Here is a 26,811-nt window from a genome sequence, read left to right as displayed (position 1 = left end):
CCATGAAAAGCGATATAACAACTGACACTCTATCAACAAATAAGGCATTACATACCACGACAGCAAGTTTTTCAACATCACTGAATAATGGTATGTATATAACCACTACCTATCGAACTTGATTCAAATTAAATACTGTCACCCTAAATTAGTTTAACGCAGAATTACAGCATGTGTTGCCAAATGTGAGTTTCATATTTGCCCTCCTTTCCATATTGAATTAATTTTATTCAAGCGTATATCCTTTGTTGACACCTTTATTTTGTGTCACCGTATAGGTTGTACCCAGAACTTGAGATGCAATATTACTGCTTTATCATTAGAATTTTTACTTAATATTTCTGTATGAAACTGCCTGTTTTTATACACATTTTGGTTACATTTATATATATCTAAATATTGTAGCGTTTCCTTGAAATATAGTCAACATTTTTCTATATAATGTAGCACCCTCATAACATGCATCAATTATTGTCTTTCACTCTACGCATATGTTTTCCTAGTAAAACTCATAGCATTTGGTCACCTTAAAATACCCTTAGTAGCACTTCTTAACATATATACTTCAGTTATCTTAACTATATTACGTACCTCGCAGTTCCCAACGTCTTCCTTATGTATATTTCCTCGAACGTAGATTTGGTGAAGAAAAAAAAAAAACTAATTAGGACAGTAAATCATAGAAATTTCGAAATCAACCTGTTATACGTTAGGACGATTTTATATAACGTTTTTTTATTTGTCTTAGGAACCAATGCAGCTTCAACAGCATTTTCTACTTCTCTTACTGAAACCACATTTCACGAAACCTCTACTTTGTCGACTTTAAATCCTACAACACAACACACTGCACAGATATCTACACAAATAGCACCAAAACATTGTCCCTCATCAGGTAAGTATGGTAGTTCGCCTGTAAAACATGTCAGTTTATTAATTAAAATGATTAAGCCATTTGTTATTGAATAAGGAAGTGCTGACTTTCAAATAAAAAGATATTGAAAGTAAAAAAATGCCAAGACGTTCTTATTAACTCTTAAATTTCTGGCTTCTACAAATTCACTTTGCTCACCATTTTGATTTTATCACACATGCGCGCGCGCACACACACACATACATGTGTGTGTGAATAGATAGAAAGTTAGATAGATAGATAGATAGATAGATAGATAGATAGTTATATATATATATATATATATATATATATATATATATATAAACAATATATGAGTATATGCATATATATGTACATGTATGTACATGCCTTCATTCACATGTACACATAGATACATAACTGGGTACATGACGTGACAAAAGAACATGGACAAAATGATAAACAAGGTACAACAAACAAGCAAGCCACATAGAAACATCTCAGATAGATAGATAGATAGATAGATAGAGAAATAGATATTTGAGTTTATGTGATTGTGTATAGAAGTATATATTAATAAATGAAATTCCATCTTAGTCTTATTATTTACAATGTTTACAAGTTGACAATATTGAAATAAACTATTACGTTCATGCGTTACGCAATCATCAGGTTTATGTAGTGACGGTCGCGTCCCCATCTGTAGTGAAATGGTTAGATTTTTCCTTTAAATACCTTCCGATGGGCTCCTGCAGGCTGAATCCTATGAACTGTATTTTGATCTATCAGTATGTGGCTTAGATGTCACGGTGAATCCACCAGTTTGGTTAGCATTTATTCCGCTTTTTTTCAACTAGATATTTTAATCAATTAGTGTACGGCCTCGATGTCACGGCTTGGTGGTAATCACGGATTCTTTACTTTGACTGTAATTAAAAGAATTACTTGGCTATATTTTGGAATTTTATAAAGAACATACCTGTTTTCATTGAGTTCTGTCGTTACAATTTTGATATGGTTAACACTACTACCATCCTCACCATCGCCTTTATTATTGTTGTTAGTGGTGGCGGTAGTAGTAGTAGTAGTAGTAAAAGCAGTAGTACTTATCATTATTAATATTAACATCATTGAAATTATTACCCTCACTATAACTCTTATTATTATTATTGTGCATTTAAAGGTGGAAAGCTGGCAGAAGCGTTACCACGTCGGGCGAATTGCTTAGCAATACTTCGTCTGTCTTTACGTTCTGAGTTCACATTCCGCCTAGGTCAACTTTGCCTTTCATCCTTTCGGGGTCGATTAAATAAGTACCAGTTACGCACTGGGGTCAATGTAATTGACTTAATCTCTTCCCCCGTATATGAGGCCTTGTGCTTCCCGTTGAAAGGTTTATTACTGTCCATTAAAAAGGGTTTGAATTTATCAATAAAATTTATTCTCTGACTTTTCTCTCGACTTTCCTTGCGTTGTGTGAATGGGAATATTATAAATTTTTTATGACCATATGTTGCCAGATGGTTTCTTAAACGGATGTGACGGACATCAAGGTGCCTAATTTGCTGTATGTGCACACGTGATCGTTCTGATAATGCATTCTCTGTCTGACCAATTTATATCTCTTCACATTTGATGCAATATATTAAATTTCAGCTTCTGCAGTTCATATTTGCATTTGTAAATATTCCTTCGTTTTTTTTTTTTTTTGTGTGTGTTCATATATTGACCGGTGTGTATGAACTGATATGTACCACATCAGCTATCACTGCATTTAGATACAATCAATGATTCGTCATTGTTGCCGAGGTCAAAATTTGCCGTTGTTAATGACTGTTTCAAGTTCTTCGGCTGCCTTTTACTTAGAATCATAGCTCGATCCGTGGTTATGTCCTTTAATTGATTACTTTGAGCAAAGATCGGCAAGTTTGCTTTGGTAATGCTAAAGATATTTTGGTGAGACGATTGAGTATGACTTGTATTTGTTTTGATCGTGTTTTGGGCTGCCCAATGTCGTATGGATATTTCTATAGCACGTTCTATAGCACCATTTTCTTTAAGTAGAGACGGATATTTATGTTTGAGAAGAAATTCTTTAGTTCTGTTAGGTGTTTGTCTCTGATATTCATATCTTCTACATTGGTACAAATATTTCTGGCCAGGTACTATGGGATATTGAATTTTGTACATGTTGAATGGCACGATTTACAGTTCAGGTATTGATGCGAATCTGTGTGTTTATAGTATATATCAGTGTGATGGTGTGTATGAGCACTAAGTTTTAACATTCTAGCTCACTGCCGCTGTTAACAGTACTGCTTGGAATAATGTGTGTAGCATGTGCTCGTCGCATTCACCTGGGCAGAGAAAGTTGTAATAGTGACACCTACTCAGAGGCCAACGCAACGTTGCAGAAAGTGTATGGATAGGAGTGTACGAGCCACACTCAAGTGTACAAGTGGTGCAGACGTTTCAAAGATGGTTGAAAAAATATCGATATTGACGAACTTTCTCGGAGACCGGCAACCAGTAGAACTGAGAAAAACATCACTGATGTGCGAGCAGCTGTGAGGGAAAATCGCTGGATCACTATCTGTGAGTTATCAGAGGATGTGCAGATTAGATACGATTCAGTTCAGTCCATTATCACTGAAGATTTTTGTATGAGACGCATGTCTGCAAGTTTGTGCCAAAATTGCTTTCAGCTGACCAAAAAGCCCTCGGGTTTCAGTTGCACAAGATCTCCTTGATTGTATCGAGAACGATGAAAACTTCTTGAAAACTTTGCGTAGGCCTCTGAGCATGTATTGTCAAGCTTTTGGCAAATTTTGATGTAGATATTCTGCTCAACTTTCTCTGTCATAGTCAATGCGATGATCACATTCTACACACGTCCCTTCCATGCACTGCTGTAAACAGTGGAAGTGTGCTAGGACGCTAAATCTTTGTGCACATTCACGGCAGAGTTCAAAGTCAATTTGTGCCAAGAATCCACTTACCCAATGCGCCACACGACTGAACTCGAAAGGCATGTCTTTTGGAAGCGAAGAAATATTATAGCGGTAAAGAATAAGAGAGTCACAAAATATTGATCCCACAGAAGTCTTCAGAGTAAACTACTTTCTTGAATAATGGAGTAGTGCTAGTTTCGTACGAAAAGTATTGACGTAATTGACTGAAGATTTAGTCCTAATAACGGTGTTAGACGCGATATGTCTGCACTATATTTAGTTACCACAGCAGTAAATAAAGAAAACATAGCTGTTACTTGGAAACGAATATCATTTGATAAATTGCTCCATGGTTTCGTTAATTTCTTTTCCCTAACTATGTAGCCTCGAGTAGGCATAAATACGCTCTGGGCTCTTCACTCTTGACCTAGTGGAACATCCAGCATAGGACAACTGGATGGAGAAAGGGATGCAGCATCAGTGCTCTTATCAGACGCTCAAGTAATGTGAAATGAACATAACGCGCCGACAGTTCGAAGCCAGGACTTTATAATCAAGGGACCAACATCCTTACCATCTTTCTCAACACCCTAACCATCTTTCTCTATTCCCTCTTGTTATTTTCCCTTGGATAAATATTCTACGTAGATCTATTAAACTGGAAGCAAACTGGATTCCAACAATTTTCACAAACAAGCGTGGCTATCGCATTTACAGGTTACGTAATAATCCTCGTCCATTTTATTAAAAAGCTTCACAGTATGCCAGTCATGAGACAATGCACTTTCTCCCTTCTTCAATCTCATTCACTATTTCTCTCTTTCTCTCCTTCTCTCTCACTCTCTCTCTCTCTCTCTCTCTCTCTATCACTCTCTCACTCTCTCTCTCTCTCTCTCTATCACTCTCTCTCTCTCTCTCTCTCTCTCTCTCTCTGCCCTCTACTATATAGAGTTGGACACGTTTTACATATTAAAATGACATGGTTAAATTAGAATCATAGCCTCACTCTCACTTACATGAGTGGATCCGAAATAGATATGGACACAAATCCTCATTATTTTCAGTTTTAATATGAAAATTTATATATTAGCTTTTATGACTGAAATATTAATATTTTCAATTTTTGTATCTCTTTTAAATTTTACAGGATTACTCCAACACACCGACGCACGAGTCTTTCCTGGTATCCGGTCACCATACATTTGCCCATCAATTGATATCAACGTAGGACAAAGATCATTGAACTGCTTTCGTGTATGTACTAGTTTATGTTATAAGAATTACATTCTACTACTACTACTACATTACTACAGTATATTCCTACAGTGCATTCCTACTTTAGTAGTCAAAGTTATATCTATAACTGGAGAATTTCAGATAAACCTTCAGATATAAAACTTTTTAGTGGTTTTCGCCTCTTCACTTACCATCTGCAAAATGGTGCTTTTTTGTGGTTCTGATATATTCGCTATAGTATTGGGGCAAATCCTCTTTTTTATACTGTAGTTATTGTATCTTAGATAGCGGTTGTGAAATATATATATATATATATATATATATATATATATATATATATATATACATACATATCTGTCTATCTATCTATCTATCTATCTATCTATCTATCTATCTATCTATCTATCTATCTATCTATCTATCTATCTATCTCTCTATCTCTCTCTCTCTCTCTCTATATATATATATATATATATATATATATACATACATACATACATACATACATACATACATACATACATACTGACTAGTATCATTATCTATAACTGTTTATTTATATTTTATTAAAAGCATAATACGTTATAAAAGAAAGGGTAATAAAAACAAACATAGCTATGGTGCTAAAAATTTAACTCTTATCCATTTGGTTCGGATTCAGTCCCACTGCGCGGCAGATGTCTCTTACTATTGCTCCGGACTGAATATTGCCTTGAGTGAATTTGGTTGGAAGAAAGTACGCGGAAGCCTGTCGTACGCACACACGCGTACACACACACATATTCAAACCCAAATATGTATTTTTATCAATCTGTTCGTTTTGTTTAAATGGTATCGGAGAAGAGATTTCCATACCACGTATTAGTAATATTATAGGAATGCTTCTATTTAATAATCATATGAATTAACTGACTTCATCAGTTGCAAATGAAGTGAGGCAATTGCAAATGACCTGTAAATATACTTTTGGGTTGTATATTAAATTGTTTTTTAATTCTCATATTTATCGTCTTCATTTAAGGAACGACGTAATGCTAATATTAATATATTAGTCATGAATGAACGAATTAACTATTTTTATATTATCGGTTGACAAAATTTTTCATTAAGGCCTAAGGTATTCTTTAGCTACTTTTTATTTTATTTTAATTATTTATATTTTTTTTTTTGTATTGTGTGTGATTAAATGCTTTGAACTGTTAGCTTTAAAAATTCGTATATAATTATAATTAAAAACTGTTAATTGAAATTTCTGTTCTTAAAATATTTGATTACAATGCCAAAATAAGCACCTTTTAAAGACCTAATTGTTTTCAATTGTGTTATGTAACTTTGTTTTGTCAGATCTACACTGGTGGATATTTATCAGAGAATACTATGTTCAGCTACGAGCCGCATAGTTTATTTGACGCTACAAACTATATCATTGCTCCATATTGGGCAGACCTTTGGTATGAATATCAGAACGTTAAGTACAGCATTTATGAGAAATACACAACAAGTGGAATAAATTACAACATGGTGAATAAACTGAGAAATATTGATGCAAAAATTAATATGTATGCAAATATTAGAAATTTCCAATCTGTTTGGGCACTTTTGGTGACATGGGAAAATATACGTCATTCTTCCCTAATAGGAACATCAAGGGTAAGTTAATTACACATTATATTTAATCTCATGAATATAATTATTTTGAATTTACCAAATTAAAAAAAAATCATTTAGCAATGCCGATTCATTCCTACTGACGCAGTAAATTTTTAGTTTATTTTAAAATATTTTACTGCTCAGAACAGCTTCACTATTTCTTTTTGTAATAAATCAATTGAAATGAAATGTGGTTACACTGCCGAAAACGTAATGTTCATTTACGGGGTTTAAATTGCTAAGATTCAATCGGCTGGCCGAAATATTACAATATAAATATAAAATCAAATTAAGGATCCACTTTATATATTAATAGCAGGAAGTTTGGTAATATTTTTGCATTATATAATGTGCTTTAGAGTTACTAAAAAGAGAGCTAAACTTAATGTAAAATAGTGGTTCTAAGATAATTGGAGCGATCACAATCTGTGATATATCTTCTTGATAAGATTCATCTCTGATCGATGATTGCGATAACAATATTATTTTGTTGTACTAAAACGTTTTCTGTTTTAGGAAAGTAATGTCAAAAATTGTACGATCGTAGTTTTCACAAGTGCTCATAGAATTTTAATCATAAACGTATTATTTTCGCACCTTAGGAAACAAATCCAGGTATTACATTCCAAATGCTACTGGTCACAGACGGCTATTCAACCTATTTGCTTTATTTCTACAAACCTTGTGGAATGGATATGAACACTGATGTGAAGGCCTTAATGGGCTTTAACTTGGGCCGCAACAAGCGTTTCACGCATAAAGACTCACTGAAGAAGAATAGTTTGGTAAATATAGATATAAAGGAAGGAAATACAGGTGAGATATCGAATACTCCTATTTATATTTAATAAGAATCTAATAAGCTTTGTGAAAATATTACTAAAGCATTGAAACCGATCAAAAGTCTTACTAACATATATGTCATAAACAAATGTGTCAATTACTCAGTAAATATTGTTGAGATTATGTATAAATGGAATTTTCGAAATAATAATGTGAAATATTTTTAGTCTAATTTACAACAAAAGTTATTTTCAAAATTTCTTGATTCTATTATATTCATTCAGTCTCATTATACGAGTTTTACTCTCACTATTTTATTTCACGCATGGTTGCTTAACTTAAATCACAAACTTGTTTACTTAGCCACATCACAACCTAATTATAGCTAGAAATTTAACCAACACAAGATCACTTGACGATAATTCACATTTATAGGTAATTAAATTTGTTTCAGTAAACTGATCATAATAGATTTGAGGAACTACAAGCCCGTAAGTCGTACTCAACAAAGACAAACTTTACATAACCTTAACTGATGCAGCCAGTCATTGGGATGCATATCTAGACGCTTTTCAGTCACCCATCACTACTGGTCTCTTCTCTGTTATGCATAGCAGGGTCGCTATGTTGTGGCCGCTCCAATCCTTGATGTTTTGACACCAAGATTATCCCTGTCTCGCTCCTTCTTTTGCTCTTCCTCAACTGCGACCTGAAGTATAGTTTTGGACAACAAATTGAGGTGAGATTCCTGATCGTACGAGGCAAGCTTTCGTCTTCTTACCTTCATGAGGAATGGTTCCTGTGCGCCAGCGAATGTGATGAGTAAAGCTGTTTGTTTTGTGCTCTGTATACGGGATGTATAACAGCCTACCGAAGCATTTGTGCAAAGATGCCTGGATTCTTCTTCCATGCCAACTGGAAGATTCCAGCTTTTATATTTATACAGAAGAGTTGAAGTTGCTTTTTTGAGATGTGCTGTTCTTGATCAAAGTAAACCCAAGGTACTTAAATCTATCCACTTCATCAAATCTCTTCTCCGTGCAGCATGATGTTGGTTGCTGTATTCTGGTTGCTACTCTTAAGCAGGATCTTGTTCTTTTCTGAGTTGATCACCATCCTGTATGCCCCTGATACATTCTCCAGTCTGGTGGTAAGCTCTTGTTTCCTTCACTGCTTCGTAACAGGTTAATATCATCAGCGAAGTGCATGTTCGAAATGTTCTGGTATGCGTTGAATTTCCCTGGAGGACATTCTTTCCTTTTATGGTTTGACGGTCGATGGTCGCCTTCTAACGTAAAGGATGTCCACTTAGTGGTCATCCCTTCTCAATTATATGTATATATATATATATATATATATATATATATATATATATAGAGAGAGAGAGAGAGAGAGAGAGAGAGAGAGAGAGAGAGAGAGAGCGAGAGAGAGAGAGAGAGAGCGAGAGAGAGAGAGAGAGAGCGAGAGAGAGAGAGAGAGAGGGAGAGGATTGTCTGTTAAGAAAGGGCCTGGGGGATTTGATAAAATCATGGTGGGGATCGTCATAAAACTTGTCAAGATTAATTTGAAGTAGTATAAAGCAACTGTCTATAGTGAGGTTTGGTAAAGGAAGATCTTAAATCAAATTTTAGTTATCAGTTAAAGGGGCAAGACTCTAATAAAACCAATGATGATAATACAGGGGAAATTTTATCATGGGGTACTATAGTTGAATGATTTGAACAATATTGTTATATTTTATAAGGATAAAATTTAGGGTTACCAAGAAAAATATTAAGAAGAATATCATAACCAAAAGGATAAATTTTTGAATACTTTTGAATATATACCAAAATTTACAACAATAGGAGGAGAAAAGAAATCATATAGAATTAGTTTAATATTTATTCATATACTTAAATATTTACTTATTAGATGGTATTTATGAAAATTGATCACTAGCATTTAATAAAGGAGTACTGGGCGATATATTTATTAATGCTAAATATTTATTAATCATAATCTAAGAGGTGTATTATAAGTTGTAAAGGTTCCGGTGCTGTTATATATAAGCTAATATAAATATCTAGGGGTACAAAATTAGGTTTAATTTCATAAAGGCTATTATAGAAATAATAATATGATCAGATAAGGTAGAACACCCTAGAAAGGAATAAATAGCTTAATCACTAAAATCATGATGAAGCATATATACCTTATTATCATCAATAGAAAAGAGATTATATAGAAATTGTTTATTAATTCAATCATTTAAAACTAAATTATTTATTTATTAGGTGGTATCTATAAAGACTGATACATGTGTATACCGATATGTAACATGTTTTCTATAATGATTTTATAGATTTTGATCAGCCATTATTGAAGATTCTATGGTAACATAGTTCTTCCCTTCCTTTCCAAACTAACATAAATAAAATTTTTAATTGAAGAAACGGTAACATGCAATGTGATATACTTTTATATTTTGTCAGGTGAGAGTGGCGTATGGTTATTTGATTTGAGGGGTCGATATGAAAGAACTTCCAAACTAAGCTGTCTGAAGTGGTATGCCTTTGATCAGGTTGTCTCGAGATTTAATACTTGTCCGTGTTCGCTTCGGCAAGCTTGGATAGATTTTCGATTCTTCTATGAATGGCAGAGCAATTGCTTTTTTTCAATAACTTCTCCACCAGTGGTAAGTTATTCCTTAGACATTTTTAAACAAAGCAAACAGAGCAAAAATATTTTTACTATACATTATTGCATTGTAATTGTACTTTCTATTTACCATATCCGTATTAGTCATATCCACTCCCTAGTTAATCGCGATCAGTTGTTCGTTGTATTTGTGTGTACACACACACGCACTCTCCTTCGACACACGCACTCTCCTTCCACACACACACACACACACACGCACACACACATATATATATATACTGGGAGAGAGAGAGAGAGAGACCGATAGACAGACAGAGATCAACGGCAGAAAATGAAATTTACGAGATTCTTTATTCAAATCCATTACAAATCTTTCAACTCAACCTGGACCTGCAGCTCACCGCTGGGATACTCTACAATTTATTATTTTGCATCACAGGTGCAAATTGCCGCTCCTCAAGTGACTTCTTAAACAAGAAGCTCCATAACAATACATATCTCCGAACATGCTGTATTCTAGTAATTCTCATAAGAACTGATTTTAGAGAACCTCATGTATAAGTTACAGGTGCAATATTTGAATGAAGTGGATTTGAATAAAGAATCTCAAAAATTCCATTCTCCGTCTCCGATCTATTTATATAAACTCTAAGGACACAAAGGAATTTCTAAAGGAAATCCAGCGGTATGGGCCTTTCTGCTGTTGCTGACATGGGGTAGCCAAAAACTGTGGACAATCTTTACACAGCATCTGACAGGCTTTCCACACGAATATAATTTAACTAGCAAAAACATACGGGCGAGACTAGTGAAAATTAACGAAGCAAAACATACGGGCGAGACTAGTGAAAACTAACGAAGCAAGACATACGGGCGAGACTAGTGAAAATTAACGAAGCAAAACATACGGGCGAGACTAGTGAAAATTAACGAAGCAAAACATACGGGCGAAACTAGTGAAAATTAACGAAGCAAAACATACGGGCGAAACTAGTGAAAATTAACGAAGCAAAACATACGGGCGAGACTAGTGAAAATTACAGAAATAAATACAAAGTTTATCCGTAGACCAAGGTTTCGAAATTAACATTTTCTTACCGAAAATATCTGTTTCTCATCAGTACGAACTGCCAAAAAAATATAATTCACAGAATCATGTACTAGTTGTTCCCAACTAGTGAAGAACGTGCACATGGTTCTATTAATTATATAGGGCAATATTCAAAAGTCTTTGTTTTGGAAATATCTCTGCAGAAAATAATTTCCGCATCGAATTTACCAACTTTGAGAACGTGGTTATGGCTAATTAAAATAGTAGGGTAAAAAAAATTGGATATTAATTGATATCTGAAAAGTTTTCATGATGCAACGAAAATTTTAGAAAAAAAATGAGAAAATTTAATAACTGAGTGGAAATCGAAGCGGTGAGCGTGTTCAATGATGAGGCACTAAAATAAAGAGCATGACTCTCTCCAGACACAATAATATATTCTTTCATTCTTTCCCTTGTTTCAGTCATTTGACTATGCCCATCCTGGAGTACTGCCTTTTGTCGAACAAATCGACCCCACGACTTATTCTTTGTAAGCTTAGTACTTACTCTATCAAACTTCAGCCGAACGGGGCCGTAAACACAGCATCATCGGTTGTCAAGCGATGGTGGGGTACAAACACACAAACATACACACACTCATACATATATGCATGCATATATATATATATATATATATATATATATATATATATATATATATACGACAGGATTCTTTCGGTTTCCGTCTACCAAATACACTCACACGCCCACGCAATGGCACTGAACCCGGAACTGTGTGGTTGGTAAGCAAGCTACTTACTACACAGCCACTCCTATAACTATATGTATAACTATATTTCAATTGCATATGCTGTTAATTGCTCGAAATGGGGAGTAGGTAGACAGCCGACAACTGATGAAGTGTCATTCTGTGTGCTACTTGTCCTTTTTTCTCTCGTCATTTGAGTATTTATCTCATTTGCTTCCGTATTTATGCTGTTCACTGGTGGTGACGTCCTGTACCCCTATATATATATATATATATATATATATATATATATATCTTTTTACTCTCTTTACTCTTTAACTTCTTTCAGTCATTTGACTGCGGCCATGCTGGAGCACCGCGTTTAGTCGAGCAAATCGACCCCAGGACTTATTCTTTGGAAGCCTAGTACTTATTCTATCGGTCTGTTTTGCCGAACCGCTAAGTTACGTGGAGGTGAACACGCCACCATCGGTTGTCAAGCGATGTTGGGGCGTGACAAACACAGACACACAAACATATGCACACACACACATACATATATATATATATACATATATACGACAAGCTTCTTTCAGTTTCCGTCTACGAAATCCACTCACAAGGCTTTGGCCGCCCCGAGCCTATAGTAGAAGACACTTGCCCAAGGTGCCACTCAGTGGGAATGAACCCGCAACCATGTGGTTGGTAAGCAAGGTACTTACCACACAGACACTCCTGCGAGTTCAGCAAAAATTTAAATTCAGGTGAATATGGTACTTAAGTTTAAGCACCAGAATTTAGTACGGTATTATCCATACAATTTCAAAGTAAGGTGATTAAAATCAAAATAAGCAACAAGGATATCCAGAGGCAATGCTGTACGATCGTTTCATGCAACTCCATTTAATTGAACAATGTAATCATTACATCAATTTAAAAATTCAGAGCAATCCTCAGCTGCACAAAGACATAGAATTTTATTAAATTAGAACAGATGGACACATTAGTATAATAATACCTAAAATCTCTAAGAAGTTAGGGAGATAGACAGAGAACATCTTGCTTTAGCCACACCATGGAAGCTAATAAACAAAATGTCAAAGAAAACTCTGCCTGTCACTGATATTATTTGTCTTTTTAGTTTAGATTTATAGACTACCATAGCAAACCTTGTATATCTAAAATCATGGCTGTCACTACAGAGCCTGCGTAGACGGAGGAATTGGGAATAGGATATGGAAAGCTTGGTGTGTTTAGGGTGGGAGGAGGAGAAGTTAAGAGTGTGAGTCTGTGTGTTTGTAGTGAATGGAGGTGCTAAGAGTGGAGTGATGGATGCTGACCGAAATGTCAAGTAAGGGGACAGAGGTGTCAGATATAGTGCAGGAGAAGTGGAGGGCAGGATGGAAGGATTGAACAAAAGAGAGGAACAAGTCAAGATGTTCGCAGGAGAGTGAGGTGGCACCGATACAGTCGTCAATATAACGACCGTTGAGAATATTTTGGCCTCAACATAGCCAACGAACAGGTTCGCGTGTGTGTGCATTTATGTGTGCGTTCCTTTGTGTCTATTTCCCCTTTTTCCCATCGCTTGTCAACCGATACTGGTACGTTTACATCCGCGTATCTTAAAAGATTCGGCAAAAGAAACCTATAGAATAAATATAGAATTAACTTACAAAGAATAAATTTTGGGGCGATTTCCTCAATTAAAACCCATTAAGGCGATGCTCCTGCCGGGCCGCAGTCAAATAACAGAAACAAGTGATAAAAATCAAAAGTTAAACCCACACACACTCACACACGCACACACACACACATACACACACACACACACACACACACACACACACACACACAAATACACGCACACGTATGCATATATGTATGAATGTAAAGATCGATGTTGTCTATTTGTGTATCTTTGTATCATGTATCAGTTATTCTAATTTATTATGGAACTATTCGTATGAAAACCTGTTAAATAGAGTGAAAGGAAATCTTATTGTTTACATTTCATATAGTGTTTTTCTTGCATTCTGTTATGTATAGATTGGTGATTATTGTCAATTTTTCATAGAATAAATTTATGTGAGCAAATGGATCTCATTCTCATTTAGCAAAAAAATAAGGACTATCTTGCTTTCTCCTCTCAGAAATGTTGCTATTCGTCGTGGTGGCTTTCATATGGTGTTCATCAGAGGTACAACTACATCTTCAACTACAGAAAATGGTTTCAGCACGACGAACAACCATTTCAAGACTGTTGTGAGCAAAACAATATGTGTTACCTTTACAGGCAGAGAAGGCCTAGAAACTACTGTCGGGGTTACAGGATTCCCTTCAGAGGTAAGACGTTCTGTACTCTGATGCGCATAAAAAGATAATATTATCAACATTCTTCATTTCTATACAGCAAAATTAATTTTCTTACAATTATCTTGGAATACTCTAGGAATTCATTGCAGTTCAACTTTGTAATTTGTTGTATTATTTTTTCAGTTAGGAAGTGAGCTGACAAAATCGTTAGCACACCGGACGAACTGCTTAGCGGTAATTTGTCTGTCTTTACGTTCTGAGTTCAAATTCCGCCGAGGTCGACTTTACCTTTCGGGATCTATAAGTTAAGTACCAGTTACATACTGGGGTCGATCTAATCGACTGCCCCACTCCTTCAAAATTGAATGTTTGAAAGTAAAGCGGAGAATAATTTGCATTTTTTATTCTAAATGTAGATGTAACGTATATATTTTTTTAATTTGTAAATATTGAACTAATGTTTTTTCATACGAAACCATGAAATAACAGGAAACGTGACTTTAGTTTTTCAGTGCAAACCATCGAAATTGCACAGTATAAACTTAAACATTTCCAAACGCATGAACTCACAGGCACACAAGCACACACACATATACATAGATATGTATTTAAATTTTCATAGAATCTTCCTTCTAGCATCTTAGTGAAGGAAAAAGGAAAAAAGAAAGGAAGAAGGGAAGAAAGATTTCCTGAAGAAGTCACAATCCTTAAACCTATTGCAAGACAATGGTAAATGACTAAATAAATAAATGAATAGGGAATAGGAAGGGGGATCCCCCTTCCCCCTCTATGTATGTATGTATGTATCTATGTATCTATCTATCTATCTGTCAATCTATCTATCTTCACTGTCCTGGAACCTCACGAAAAAGTAAATGTTCTCCTCTTCTAAACAAAACTAAAAAAAAACATCTGTTTCATATCAATGAACAAGTTGTTTCTACATTCCCAAAATTCTATTTGACAAGTTCGAGAAACGAACGAAAGCGTTAATAATAATGAATAAATAAAAAGATTTTTTTCCAAAATTCTGGTGACACTTTCTCAGTATTCAATATCCGTACACCACACCTAACACTCTATATATAGACACATTGTACACGCACACACACACACACACACACACACACACACACACTCACACACACACACACACACACACACACACACACACACATACATACACACACACAAACACACACACACACACACACACACACACACACACACACACACACACACACACACACGTATAGTTGGAACTTACAGAAAACAAAAAACGAAGACAGGTGTATAAGCAACAAACAGGTGTATTAGCTCGGAAAGGTGAGAAAGTCTTTTACGTTTCGAGCTCTTCAACAGAAAGGAACACGATGAAATAAACAAAGAGAATAAATAAAAAAAGCTTTTGGAGCTGACAGTCAATTATATATATATTTATCTGCTCATTATTGCAATATTGTACACTAATATCAATTAACTGTTTAGATCTTTCATCCGCATACAATATTTATAAATAGAACATATGAAATGATTAATTTCTTGGTTAATTTAATTGTCATTGATTTCAATATATTGACAGCTTGGATGTTTGGAGATCCTCATATTCAAACTCTCGATGGCCTGAAATACTCCTTTAATGGTTTGGGTGAATATAGCTTACTAAGAGTAAGTAATAAAACCACAAACATAAATATGTTAGAGGTTCAAGCAAGGACCACTCAGGCGAAAAATGCAAATGGTACTCTGATTAACGCCACGATATTTTCGGCTTTTGCAATGAAAGACTTCATTACCAATACCTCTGCACAGGTTGAACTAGCTTCTGATGAAAAGAGTAAGTTTTATTAATTTGTCAAACTTAATTTCATTTTACATGTTATAATGATGAAGTGTTGTAGTGAATAAAACCTGACGCTTTTGTATCATGCAGGAATATTACAGAGCTTAAGGCGGTGATCTGACAGGATCATTAGCACTCCGGGCAAAAAAGTTTATCGGCATTTCATTCGTCTTTACGTTCTGAGTTCCAATTCTTTCAAGATCGACTTTGCTTTTCATCATTTCGGGACTGTGTTTAATGTAATCTGCTTATCCACACCTTCGAACTTGCTGGCTTTGTGCCAAAATTAAGAAAATAATATCTGTAGAGTTTATTTAGTTTATTTCCAAATTGTTTAAAAGTGGCATTACTCTGATGTAACTTTTTTATTCTTTACTATTACTATTTCAGCTTTGGTCATCTACCACAATGGTATTGATAAAACATCGGATTTTCAAGCACGTTCTAACTATAGTCTGACCGACCCCGACCTGTTTATTATCAGAAATAGTGACAACCAGACTAACCAGTCGGTGTCTCTAACATTCACATCTGGTAAGCTCATTTAATGTAATCTTAAATAAAATTGTTTCAAACGCAATAGAAACTTGTTTGGAATATTGTGATATGAAATAAATATTTTGTATTTTGATGTCTTCCATGATCTGCTCCATAACGATAGTCGCCTGCTCCATAACGATAGTCATCCGTTATTTTTCATATATTGCAATGACCTTGCAAACTAGGATCATATGGTAGTTCGAATGAGTTAGATCAGCGGCACTGCAATAGATCTTAAACAAATAAGTAGTACTAAAGCCTATTTCCACGTGGCGAAACCAACGGCAAAAACGTACATATAATTTATACGGTGACAAAAGAGATAACTAGAGTTTATTTTCATTAACTTGCTTCGCTTAAATCTCCCTGCCTGTGAGCAACAAATGTATTCCTTTCACAAACTTTTCGATAAACCCTTCATAATATGGAAATGGTATCTTAGAGTAAAAGAAGACTTTTTTCCAGTCAGTATGCTTCTAGTCAAGAGAGCTGTCTTAGTGAATGCCTCTTCATGTGCTGTTCTTGATTTGTCCGGGAAATTTCGACAGCAAAATTCATATGCTGCATTTTGTAATTTGTTGTATTCTACCCAAAGGTGGGATATATAGAACAGTGAACTGAAACTAAGCCCATTACCCTGATACAACATGAAAATATTGCAAAATATTTTGGTCACGAAATTAAATTATTTCATTTCTTTTATACTAATACATGACTATAACCCCAGCAAGTTCTAGCAATAAGTTATAATAGAAGCTACTTCATAATCTTCAGCCAAATATGCTGACAACCTTGACAACATTGTTACATTTACGTACGACCATTCAATAGAATTCAAAAGGATAATTCTGCATAATGTTGCTTAGAAAACTCTTTAATCTTCTGGGGCACAAAAACGCTCAGAATATAAAACGAGGCTGATAACATGAACAAAATTTGAAGTGCACTTCTAAATCAAGTATTAAGTGACGATACCTAGTTGTTTGCACATCAGTTACTCAATTAGAAATGTTGTCCTTAATTTCCATTTTTGTGCAATGGAGGCCATCAACCATACTTGGGTTTTCTCTTCTCTTACACTGCAAAGTATAAGAAAAAACATAGGACTAATAAGAAGGTAAAAGTAGAATCTTAACTTGAAGAAATATTTCTGACCAGGTATTAAATGTCGACATTGCACAAATTGTTTGAGAACAACTTTACTACTTTAAGAGTAAAACACTAATACAGAATTAAAGGGATATGTAGGGTCGCACTAAAATAAATTGTGACAAGGAAATTGATGAAGGGCCAAGGCTACTGGAAAAGTCTAGTCTTGCCCTGGAGACAACAAATACTTTTAGGTGGCTATAATAATTAAAACACTTTTATTACATTTATCTTCTAATTAGTTTCTAATGCAATCTAAGAAAATGACATGACAACCATAGAACAGAAACAGAAAACTAATCAAATGTTTGAAAAATATTCTAAAACAATCGGTTAGAAAGAAAATCAGTTCTTTCAAAATTTACTTGGCATGGCTATGATACTTTCCGCTGTTAATTCTTTTCAGCATCATATTTCGAAGGTCCAAAAAGGTTATAATTATTCTTATCTTTCTAGGTGTTGATGTATCAGTGACAGTTGGTATTCGCATGCTTGCAGTAACCGTGAGTTTACCAGAAGACTTCAAAAACACTACAGTAACCAGCGGTCTGATGGGAGTGTATAATGATAACAAGACGGATGATCTCACAACACCAAATGGGACTGTTTTGCCTGAAAATTCAAGTGAAAGGGATATTTTTTATAACTTTGGTCAACATTGTAAGTAAAATAATTGTATTATATTTTTCACTATGTTTGCCACTAGGCAACTGATCAACTATAGAGACAGATGTTATTAGAACAAAAAAAATAAATGATTAATAACTGATTACCCTTCCGTCAGTCAAAGCTACAAGTGCAATAGTTGAAGCCCTGAATTATCAAGTAAGATTGATCACATTCATGAAGGCCACAGACACATAGAAAACTAAATGGCTGGAATACTGAGAGAAATTAATGCGTGTCATTTCATTCAATCTTTGCTCGAGTACAAAACCATAAATACGACACGGTAATACATGTATGTCTGTATATGTATATAAGACCAAAGTACTATATATTTCTGCATATGTACATAAGACTAAAGTATATGTACATAAGACTCTATATGTCTGTATATGTATAGAAGACCAAAGTATTGGGCCAAAGCGCCAAGCACACCTCCCCACCATCACTATCAACAACAAGCTTGAGGTAATGCATGAATTTAACTACCTCGGCTCTACCATCGCCGACGTTCTCTTCCTAGACCCTGAGACGAACAGTTGAATTGGACAATCATCCTTCTCATTTGCTAGGCTTTAAACACCAAGATTACTGTCTTTAAAACTGGCTTAAAGTGATATAACCAACAATTGCAGTGTGAAGCCATTTAAGAAACACACAAAAACCGTTAGGTTCACTTCAACATTTAAATTTAATTTGCCAAAATATTTTCGTCGTTTTCAGACCGTGACCTGTTCACTGACAAAATATTTGTACACTGGCTGGAAGTCATGAATGCATATCCCAAATGCCAAGACATACAGCACATTTAATGAACCTTTCTATTGCAGCATTATATTATGAGGCGCCTTTTGAGAAAGCCGCCTCATAATATAATGCTGCAATAGAAAGGTCCAAATTTAAGTATAGTATATATTACATTAAAGATGCAGCACGAAATTTTGTCAGTGAACAGGTGGCAGTCTCAAAGCGACGAAAATATTTTGGTAAATTAAATATAAATATTGAAGTGAATCTAACGGTTTTTGTGTGTTTCTTAAATGGCTTATAAACACCTTCCACGCTGCAATTGTTTACTTAATTTATTTCTTAGCAATAAAAGTCTGCCTTATTAATAACGTCAATCAATAATTTCTTTCCATTTCATAAATTTCCAAACTGTACTGTATGCGCCGCAATGAGATATATCCTTGTACATTAGGCGTGCAGATATCTCTGTAGGGCATCGTAGTTAATTGAAACTTGAAAGTTCCTTGTCTTACTGTACACAATTATTATATATTTGTTACAAATACATATACACACACACTCACAAATGCGTACAAAGCACACATACACTCAAGCGCGCACACACAAACAGACATATATATATATATATACATATGTTTCTAAGGGAAAGATTGACAGTGATTTAAAGTTTCGAATTGTTCGCCGTCATCAGACCGTGATAATGTTGAGCAAGCAGAGAGTTTCATGTCACTAGCCAAAATCAATCTTATTTGTGTAAAAGGTAACAAATATGTACCCTAAGAAAAACTATTGAGTAATCCATCTGGTTAATGTTATATCATTTATATTTATACTTTCATATAAAATCAAACACACACACGTATTCATACATGTATTTGTATATGTGTGTCTATGTAACTGGGTGAGTATAGAACCCGATAGCAAAAATGTGGAATACATTCGAAGTGAAATTCTTAAAAACAACAACAAACAAAACGAAATATGATTAAGCTTAACAAGTTTGAAAATTATTCCATCAGTAATAATCCGTTCAATGATACACACAACGCCTATTAGAAAAGGAGGCGTGTCAAATATGTAATTCCCAGTGCTCAAGTAGCACTTATTTTATCGACTTTCGAAAGGGGCGAAAGCTAAAGTCGACCTCGTCTGAACTCGGAATGTAATGCCGGAAGAAATGCTGCTAAGCATTTTGTTTGGCGCATTAACGATTCTGTCAGTTCACTGTATTTATTTTACCAGTAATAATCCTTTCTACTTTAGACTCAAAGCCTGAAATTTTAGGGAGAGGGCTAGTCGGTTATATCGGAGCCAGTGCGCAACTGATACTTATTTTATCGACTCCGAAAGACTGAATGATAAAGTCGACATATGCGGAATTTAAACTCAGAACATAAGGACGGACGAGATTCCGCCAAGCATTTTGTTCGGCGTGCTAACGATACTGACAACTCGCCGCCTTATTTCGGCAATAATAATAACTACAGAATCGATCAGCTGCAGTAATGTTTGCCAGTTGGAAATATTCCTCAACGTCTGACAGATCCCCTCAAATTCTACACAATCTCCCAGTTAGAGTCAGGCTATAAATAAATGGGAATCATATAACTGAATGTTTATCGCTGTAATATTCAGAATACAATAGTAAATTATATCATTTTAATTTTTAGTTAGGAAGGAAGACTGTGTACCTTTACAGTCAATACAGAACGTATGAGACGAACGAAGGGAAGACAGTATCACAGAAGCGTTGAGCTGTCTCGAATGATTAAAAAATAGTTGGCTCTGCTAAAGGCACCACTCAAAATGCAAGGACTAGGAACAAATACCGTGCCACAAGGCATTTAATCCGATATTCATACAATACCGCCAACCCCGAAGAGGAAAAAACTAAGTTGATCTTGACGGTTTTTGAACTGAGTACAGAGAATCTAAGCATCTAAATTTAGGAGTCTCGATCTCAATTCAAAACGTATCATGACTGTGTGGTTCAGAAGCTCACTTAGTAACCACCAGCTTTTGAGTTCAGTCACACTGTACGACAACTTGGGCGTGTGTCTTCTATAAACCAATGACTAGTAAGCGAATTTAATACATAATAACTGTATATATATATATATATATATATATATATATATATATATATATATATATATATATATATATATATATATATATATATATATATATATATATATATATATATATATATATATGGATATATATGTATGTATGTGTGTATGTGTGTGTGTGTGTGTGTGTGTGTGTGTGTGTATGAGTGTTGACTATGGGCTATATAGTTTCACTATATGTTTAGTTTATAAAACAAAGTCAAGGACTTTATTATTAATTTCTTTTGCTATAATGTAATTTATATTATTTCACCTCGTTATCTGTCTTGCATTTTAAACTTATGCCAGGATTGTTTTTTTTTTGTTTTTGTTTTTTCTCAGGGGCTATAAATACTTCTCTGTTTAAATATCCGAAGGGTTTTTCAAATGCCGACTATACCGACACTTCTTTCGTCCCCCTTTTTATTGATAAAAACTCGGAGATTTACAAGAAAGCTTTACATATATGTAAAGCAGACGATAACGCTTGTATTTATGACTACATCGCAACTGGTGATGAAAGTATTGCTAAAGCAACTGAATCCCTTGATACGGAAGCCAGAGACGACTTCCAAGCTGCAAGTAAGCAATATTATTTTTCTACTCTTTTTCAGTTTCTATTTTCTGCCTTGTAACACACAACTAGGAAAATGTGTTTTGGCTGATCAATCTCAAAAGATCCACCCTAATAGCCGAAGATGATTAGTGGGGAAGGGGTCTTTGAATAATTTTATAACAGCATAAAAGTACCACAGACAAGACAACTCTTCCGTTCTTGTTATGGTTCATATTCACCGTTATATTGGAGAATCTTGAGGTCTGTTTATGATGATGATGACGATAATCATGATGATGAAGATGTTACTGCTGCTGCTTCTGCTGATGATGATGGTGATGATGATAATAATAATAATGATCATAGTTTCCAATTTTGACACAAGTTAGGCGATCTAAGAGAAGGGAATAAGTCGATTCCATTGACTCGAGTACTTTACTGGTGCTCTAATTTGGCGACCCTGAAAGGATGAAGGCAAAATTGCCATTGAAAGGATTTGAACGCAGAACGCAATGAGCCCTGAAACATTCTGTCTGACGCGCTAAATATTCTGCCAGCTCATCAGTTCCATAAAATAATACGCTATGAAGTAAGAGCGGTACAACTTATAGTTATACTTTTATGACTCAGACCATTGCAGGATTCCTAGCAATGAAATGAAACGACCACGCATATGTATTCCATGATTATCACAGGTCAGGCCGTAAATAACATTTACAGCAACCACACTATGCGACTGTCCTTCGGTAATATGTGATGCGTACATACACTCATTATTACTATCTCTTGTATCTTCTATAGAATAAATATAATATCGTTTGAAATACGATTTCAGTGCAATTCTAGAATTGCTGAAGCGCCTGTACTAAGCAAATGAGCTCAGCCGAACAGGCATCAGTCACTATCATGATTGATGGAAACAGAGGCTAATACTTCACCGCGTTCATTGTACAGGGTGTAATTCATGAACCAGATTGGCTTTGGCTATTGTCGGGATTATACTATTTCAGAGGATATAAATTAAGATGGTAGCTCATTTAGCTTTCGCAAGTTATGTGAGCTAAAGTGGATATATTTAAACCTTCTCTGTTCCACTGATATCTTTATTAAGATAACCAATATTACGTTATATGCCGACTAATAATTTCAGTAATTTCCCCATAAATTTCGGTAAGGTAGTATATACAGGGAAGATAAAATTTTAGATGTTTCGAGAAAAGTTGTTCATCAGAGAGAGAAAATATCTTTTCAAAAACGTTTCACCGACAGACAAATATTAGTTTCCTCGGCTTTTAAATTACTTTTTTGACAGCAAGATTATTGATAACAATTCTGTTTTATCACAGGAAACACTGCTCCTGAAATTTCCGGTGAAGAAACTATCAAAATAATTATAAATCAAACAACAACTGCCATTCTCAATGTGACAGATGCTGAAAATGATACTTTCAGAATCCTGAAGCAACAAGGTAGCGAGTATTTTAATGTCAGTAAAAACGGATCCGATATTACATTATCAATATATTTGATGCATTCAAATGCGGTTAATATCAGGTGAGTTAAAGAGGAATTTCTATCCATATTATTTCTTTTTACCATTGACACAAATTGAAACTTTGTAGAGCTCTTAGATTGTTAGAATACTGTTGTTCTTGTTCGATTTGGTGTGGCAGAAGACTTCATATCGAAATGACTTGAGCTTTGAAACTTCTGGAGAAATTAACCCTGAAACTTTTCGTTGTGCATGTTTGATAGAGCAATTTTCATTCTATATAGACTCAGGTTCTTCATCGAAAACTCAGCCCTAGTTTTTGACAGTTAAACAGTATTAACAGTGACTTTTATTGCAATTGAAACCATAAACGTTTAACTAATGCTAATACAGAAGCACTTAATATAGTTGAAACAGTAATAAAATAAAATCAGTTAGTCTAACCATTGCTATCATTAAATTACTTAATTTTATGCAGTGATAAAATTATATTGTTTGATTAACCAGTAATAAAGACCAAATCAATTGAATTTAATGAAAGCTAAAATTAATCACTTAAGTGATAAAAATTAAATAACTTCAGTTTAATTAGTGGTAATATTAAATTGTTTAATTTTACCGAATGATGTACTTGAAATTTAATCAGCGATAAATTTTAACTACTCCAGAAATACATCCATATGGAAGTACATATATACATACATACATGCATACATACATACATACATACATATATGCATATTTACATACATACATGCATACATACATACATACTACATACGTACATACATATTTTACATACATTGCATATATATATATATATATATATATATATATATATATATATGACGCTATCGTACGTCAAATTCAACTTGCGTTGAAAGTCAACAAAGTTTGCTTTACAAGCGTTGATATGTATTGAAAGCTACAGATAAGGAAATAATTTATTCTCAAACACAGTAGAATGCTACAATAATAGCATGAACAGGATACAATATCGATATTTTGTAGAAAAATCTGTCAGTGGTTAGCCATGAGACTCGAACTCACGGTTCGTGTCTCATGGCTATTGTATTAGTATTCTTCTGCGTTTGAGAATAAAGTGTATTATATATATATATATATATATATATATATATATATATATATATATATAATATAATATATAATATATAATATATATAAAGTGTATTATATATATATATATATATATATATATATATATAATAAACTTTAAGTACAGAACATCACCATCGAGTGAAAAATACGTAAACACAGAGATAACTACGAGACAAAATGCCAAAAGATGTCTAACTCCTCCTCAGTTGTCGACTGTTTATTACAACTTGTTATACGCATTCAATGACAACACAAGAAAGCTTCATATGACAGTAGCATCCAGAAATTAAGATAATATAAAATTTGTGGAAAGTTAAGACTTCGAACGAACAAAGGACACCAGAGTGGATATGCAGAGCAAACAGTCGATGAATACAAACATTAACGGTCGTTAAGCCAAGACGAATTGTAATGGGTAAGGCCTGGGAGACTTTTGAAAGGATATAGAATAAATAGAAGAGAAAAACACGGCTGTTGATGCTGTTGATAGTGTTGATGCTGATGATTCTGAAGCCGGAGCTGTTGGTGGTGATGCTGCCACTGGAGTTGGTGGGTGCGTCGGCAGCGTTACTGCCCCCCCCCCACCGCGTGTGTCGCTGGTGATGCACCTGTTGATGTTATTCATGCTGTCGATGTTGTTGCCATTTTTGCTGCTGTTGTTGCTGTTGTTGTGGTTGCTGCTGCTGTCGTCGACGATTCTTCTGCTATTGTTGTTGTTGTTGTTGTTGGTGCTGTCGTCGACGATGTTGTTGCTGGAGTCGGGGCCGTTGGTGCTGGTGTTGGCGTAAGTGAGGGTGGTGGCGGTGCGGTGGCGTTGGTAATGTTATTGCCAGTTATGGATGTGGCTCTGTAGTTGTTAACACTGTAGCCAGAGGTGTTATTGTTATTGTTGTTATTGCTATCTTCTCCGGTCTTGGGGTTACCTTTACCCGTTGGTCAGGGTTACCCTGATTCGCTTCTATTCCGGTGCCTCCATTAGTGTCATTGCTGTTGCTGTTGTTGCTGATATAGTTGGTGTCGACACTGTGTATGTTTCTGATACTATAATCAGGGGTGCGAGGACTGTCAGTGGGTGCGTTATCATGTCTGATATTGGGGAATCTGTTGATAAGGCTGGTGTTGGGGGCGACGTCACTGTGGTTGATGCTAGTGATGGTGCTATCGGTGTAGTAGTCGGCACTGTTTTTGATGTTGCAGTTGTTGACGTCACAGAGGCTTCTCGCTGCGGTGGTAGTTGTGACTTATATTGCCGGAATCTGTGTCTGGTTTTGGTAGAATACACTTGTTTATTTATAATACTACTTTAACGAAAAACAGCGTGAAATTATTTGCTGACTTTGCAGATAGTAGCTTTTGGAAGAATTCTTTTCTAATGATCAGGGATTTGGATATATAAAATATTTCTGATATCTTCAAAGATATCTAATGTATGTCACCGATCTGAAAGACCCATTCTTATTCATAAACTGATTGCGTTGCTGATTATTCTAGGTCTCATGATGGTAATTGAATATCACTTTAATACTTAGATTCACAATCTTTGTTTATGATTCAAGCAACTTCCACATAAATAAACCAATAAAACACAACATTTATCTTAATGATCACAAAATATTAAAATTCTTACTAACACTTGAAAACTTTTGGTCACCGGTGTACTGCTTCCCTTTCCTACCTATTTTATCGCTATTAGGACACTGTTTCACTAATGTTCACGCTCTGTAAGCACAAAACTCTCAAATGTTTTCCTGAATATACTTTTTCTGGAAACCAAATGATATGGATAAAACTGTAAAATCACAGGTTTGTGCAATCATTGTAGACCTGCTAAGAAATAGCAGACACACCAGAGACAGCAGAAACATCATCCTAATCCTCCTCCTCCTTCCATCCTCCTCCTCCCCCTTCCATCCACCTCCCCCCTTCCTCCTCCTCCTCCTCCTCCTCCGCCGCCTCCTCCGCTTCCTCCTCCTCCGCTTCCTCCTCCTCCGCTTCCTCCTCCTCCTCCTCCTCCTCCTCCTCCTCCTCCTCATCATCATCATCATCATCATCACCAATATCAACGACAAGGTTTCAAGATAAGTGTTGAAATAGAATAATGGAAACCTTTGTTGTATGTTTTATCAATGTATCGATTGATATTGGTATACTTCTTTTTCAGCATTGTTGCTAATGATGACAAAAATGCATCCTCTGCCGAATTCATTATGACTATTATGCTGTGCAGTGGATGCTCTGGACACGGAAACTGCATCGAAGATAACCCTGTAATCAGAACAGAAAACTTTGTTCTGCAATCATGTAACTGCGAAGATGAATATGCGGGTGAGAATTATAAACTGTTTGAATAA

The 26,811-nt window shown here is 35.0% G+C and overlaps 1 protein-coding gene across 1 annotated transcript; it reads left to right on the top strand.

Annotated features, from left to right (window-relative positions):
* Positions 1-2: 2 nt before the first annotated feature.
* LOC128248075 (uncharacterized) lies at positions 3-26,811 on the top strand. The gene is made up of 13 exons (XM_089353454.1): positions 3-90; positions 749-895; positions 4,973-5,079; positions 6,406-6,711; positions 7,314-7,527; positions 15,817-16,071; positions 16,468-16,611; positions 18,223-18,426; positions 19,874-19,942; positions 21,636-21,875; positions 23,196-23,403; positions 25,401-25,718; positions 26,622-26,811. Exons 1-13 carry the CDS (start codon positions 3-5, stop codon positions 26,809-26,811), a joined length of 2,490 nt encoding a protein of 829 aa, XP_089209580.1.

Source organism: Octopus bimaculoides, chromosome 6, assembly GCF_046866305.1.
Source record: "Octopus bimaculoides isolate indiv1 chromosome 6, ASM4686630v1, whole genome shotgun sequence".
NCBI lineage: Eukaryota > Metazoa > Mollusca > Cephalopoda > Octopoda > Octopodidae > Octopus > Octopus bimaculoides.
The sequence above is the reverse complement of the archived record's forward strand: the minus strand, read 5'-3'. Positions and strand labels throughout refer to the sequence as shown.

What these genes read in the sequence shown, in the direction of transcription:
- LOC128248075 (XM_089353454.1), top strand. Translation starts at nt 3, where the DNA reads ATGAAAAGCGATATAACAACTGACACTCTATCAACAAATAAGGCATTA. An exon ending in TATAAAGGAAGGAAATACAG is followed by an intron (nt 7,528 to 15,816) that starts GTGAGATATCGA and finishes ATATATTGACAG; the next exon opens with CTTGGATGTTTGGAGATCCT. An exon ending in GACTTATATTGCCGGAATCT is followed by an intron (nt 25,719 to 26,621) that starts GTGTCTGGTTTT and finishes CTTCTTTTTCAG; the next exon opens with CATTGTTGCTAATGATGACA.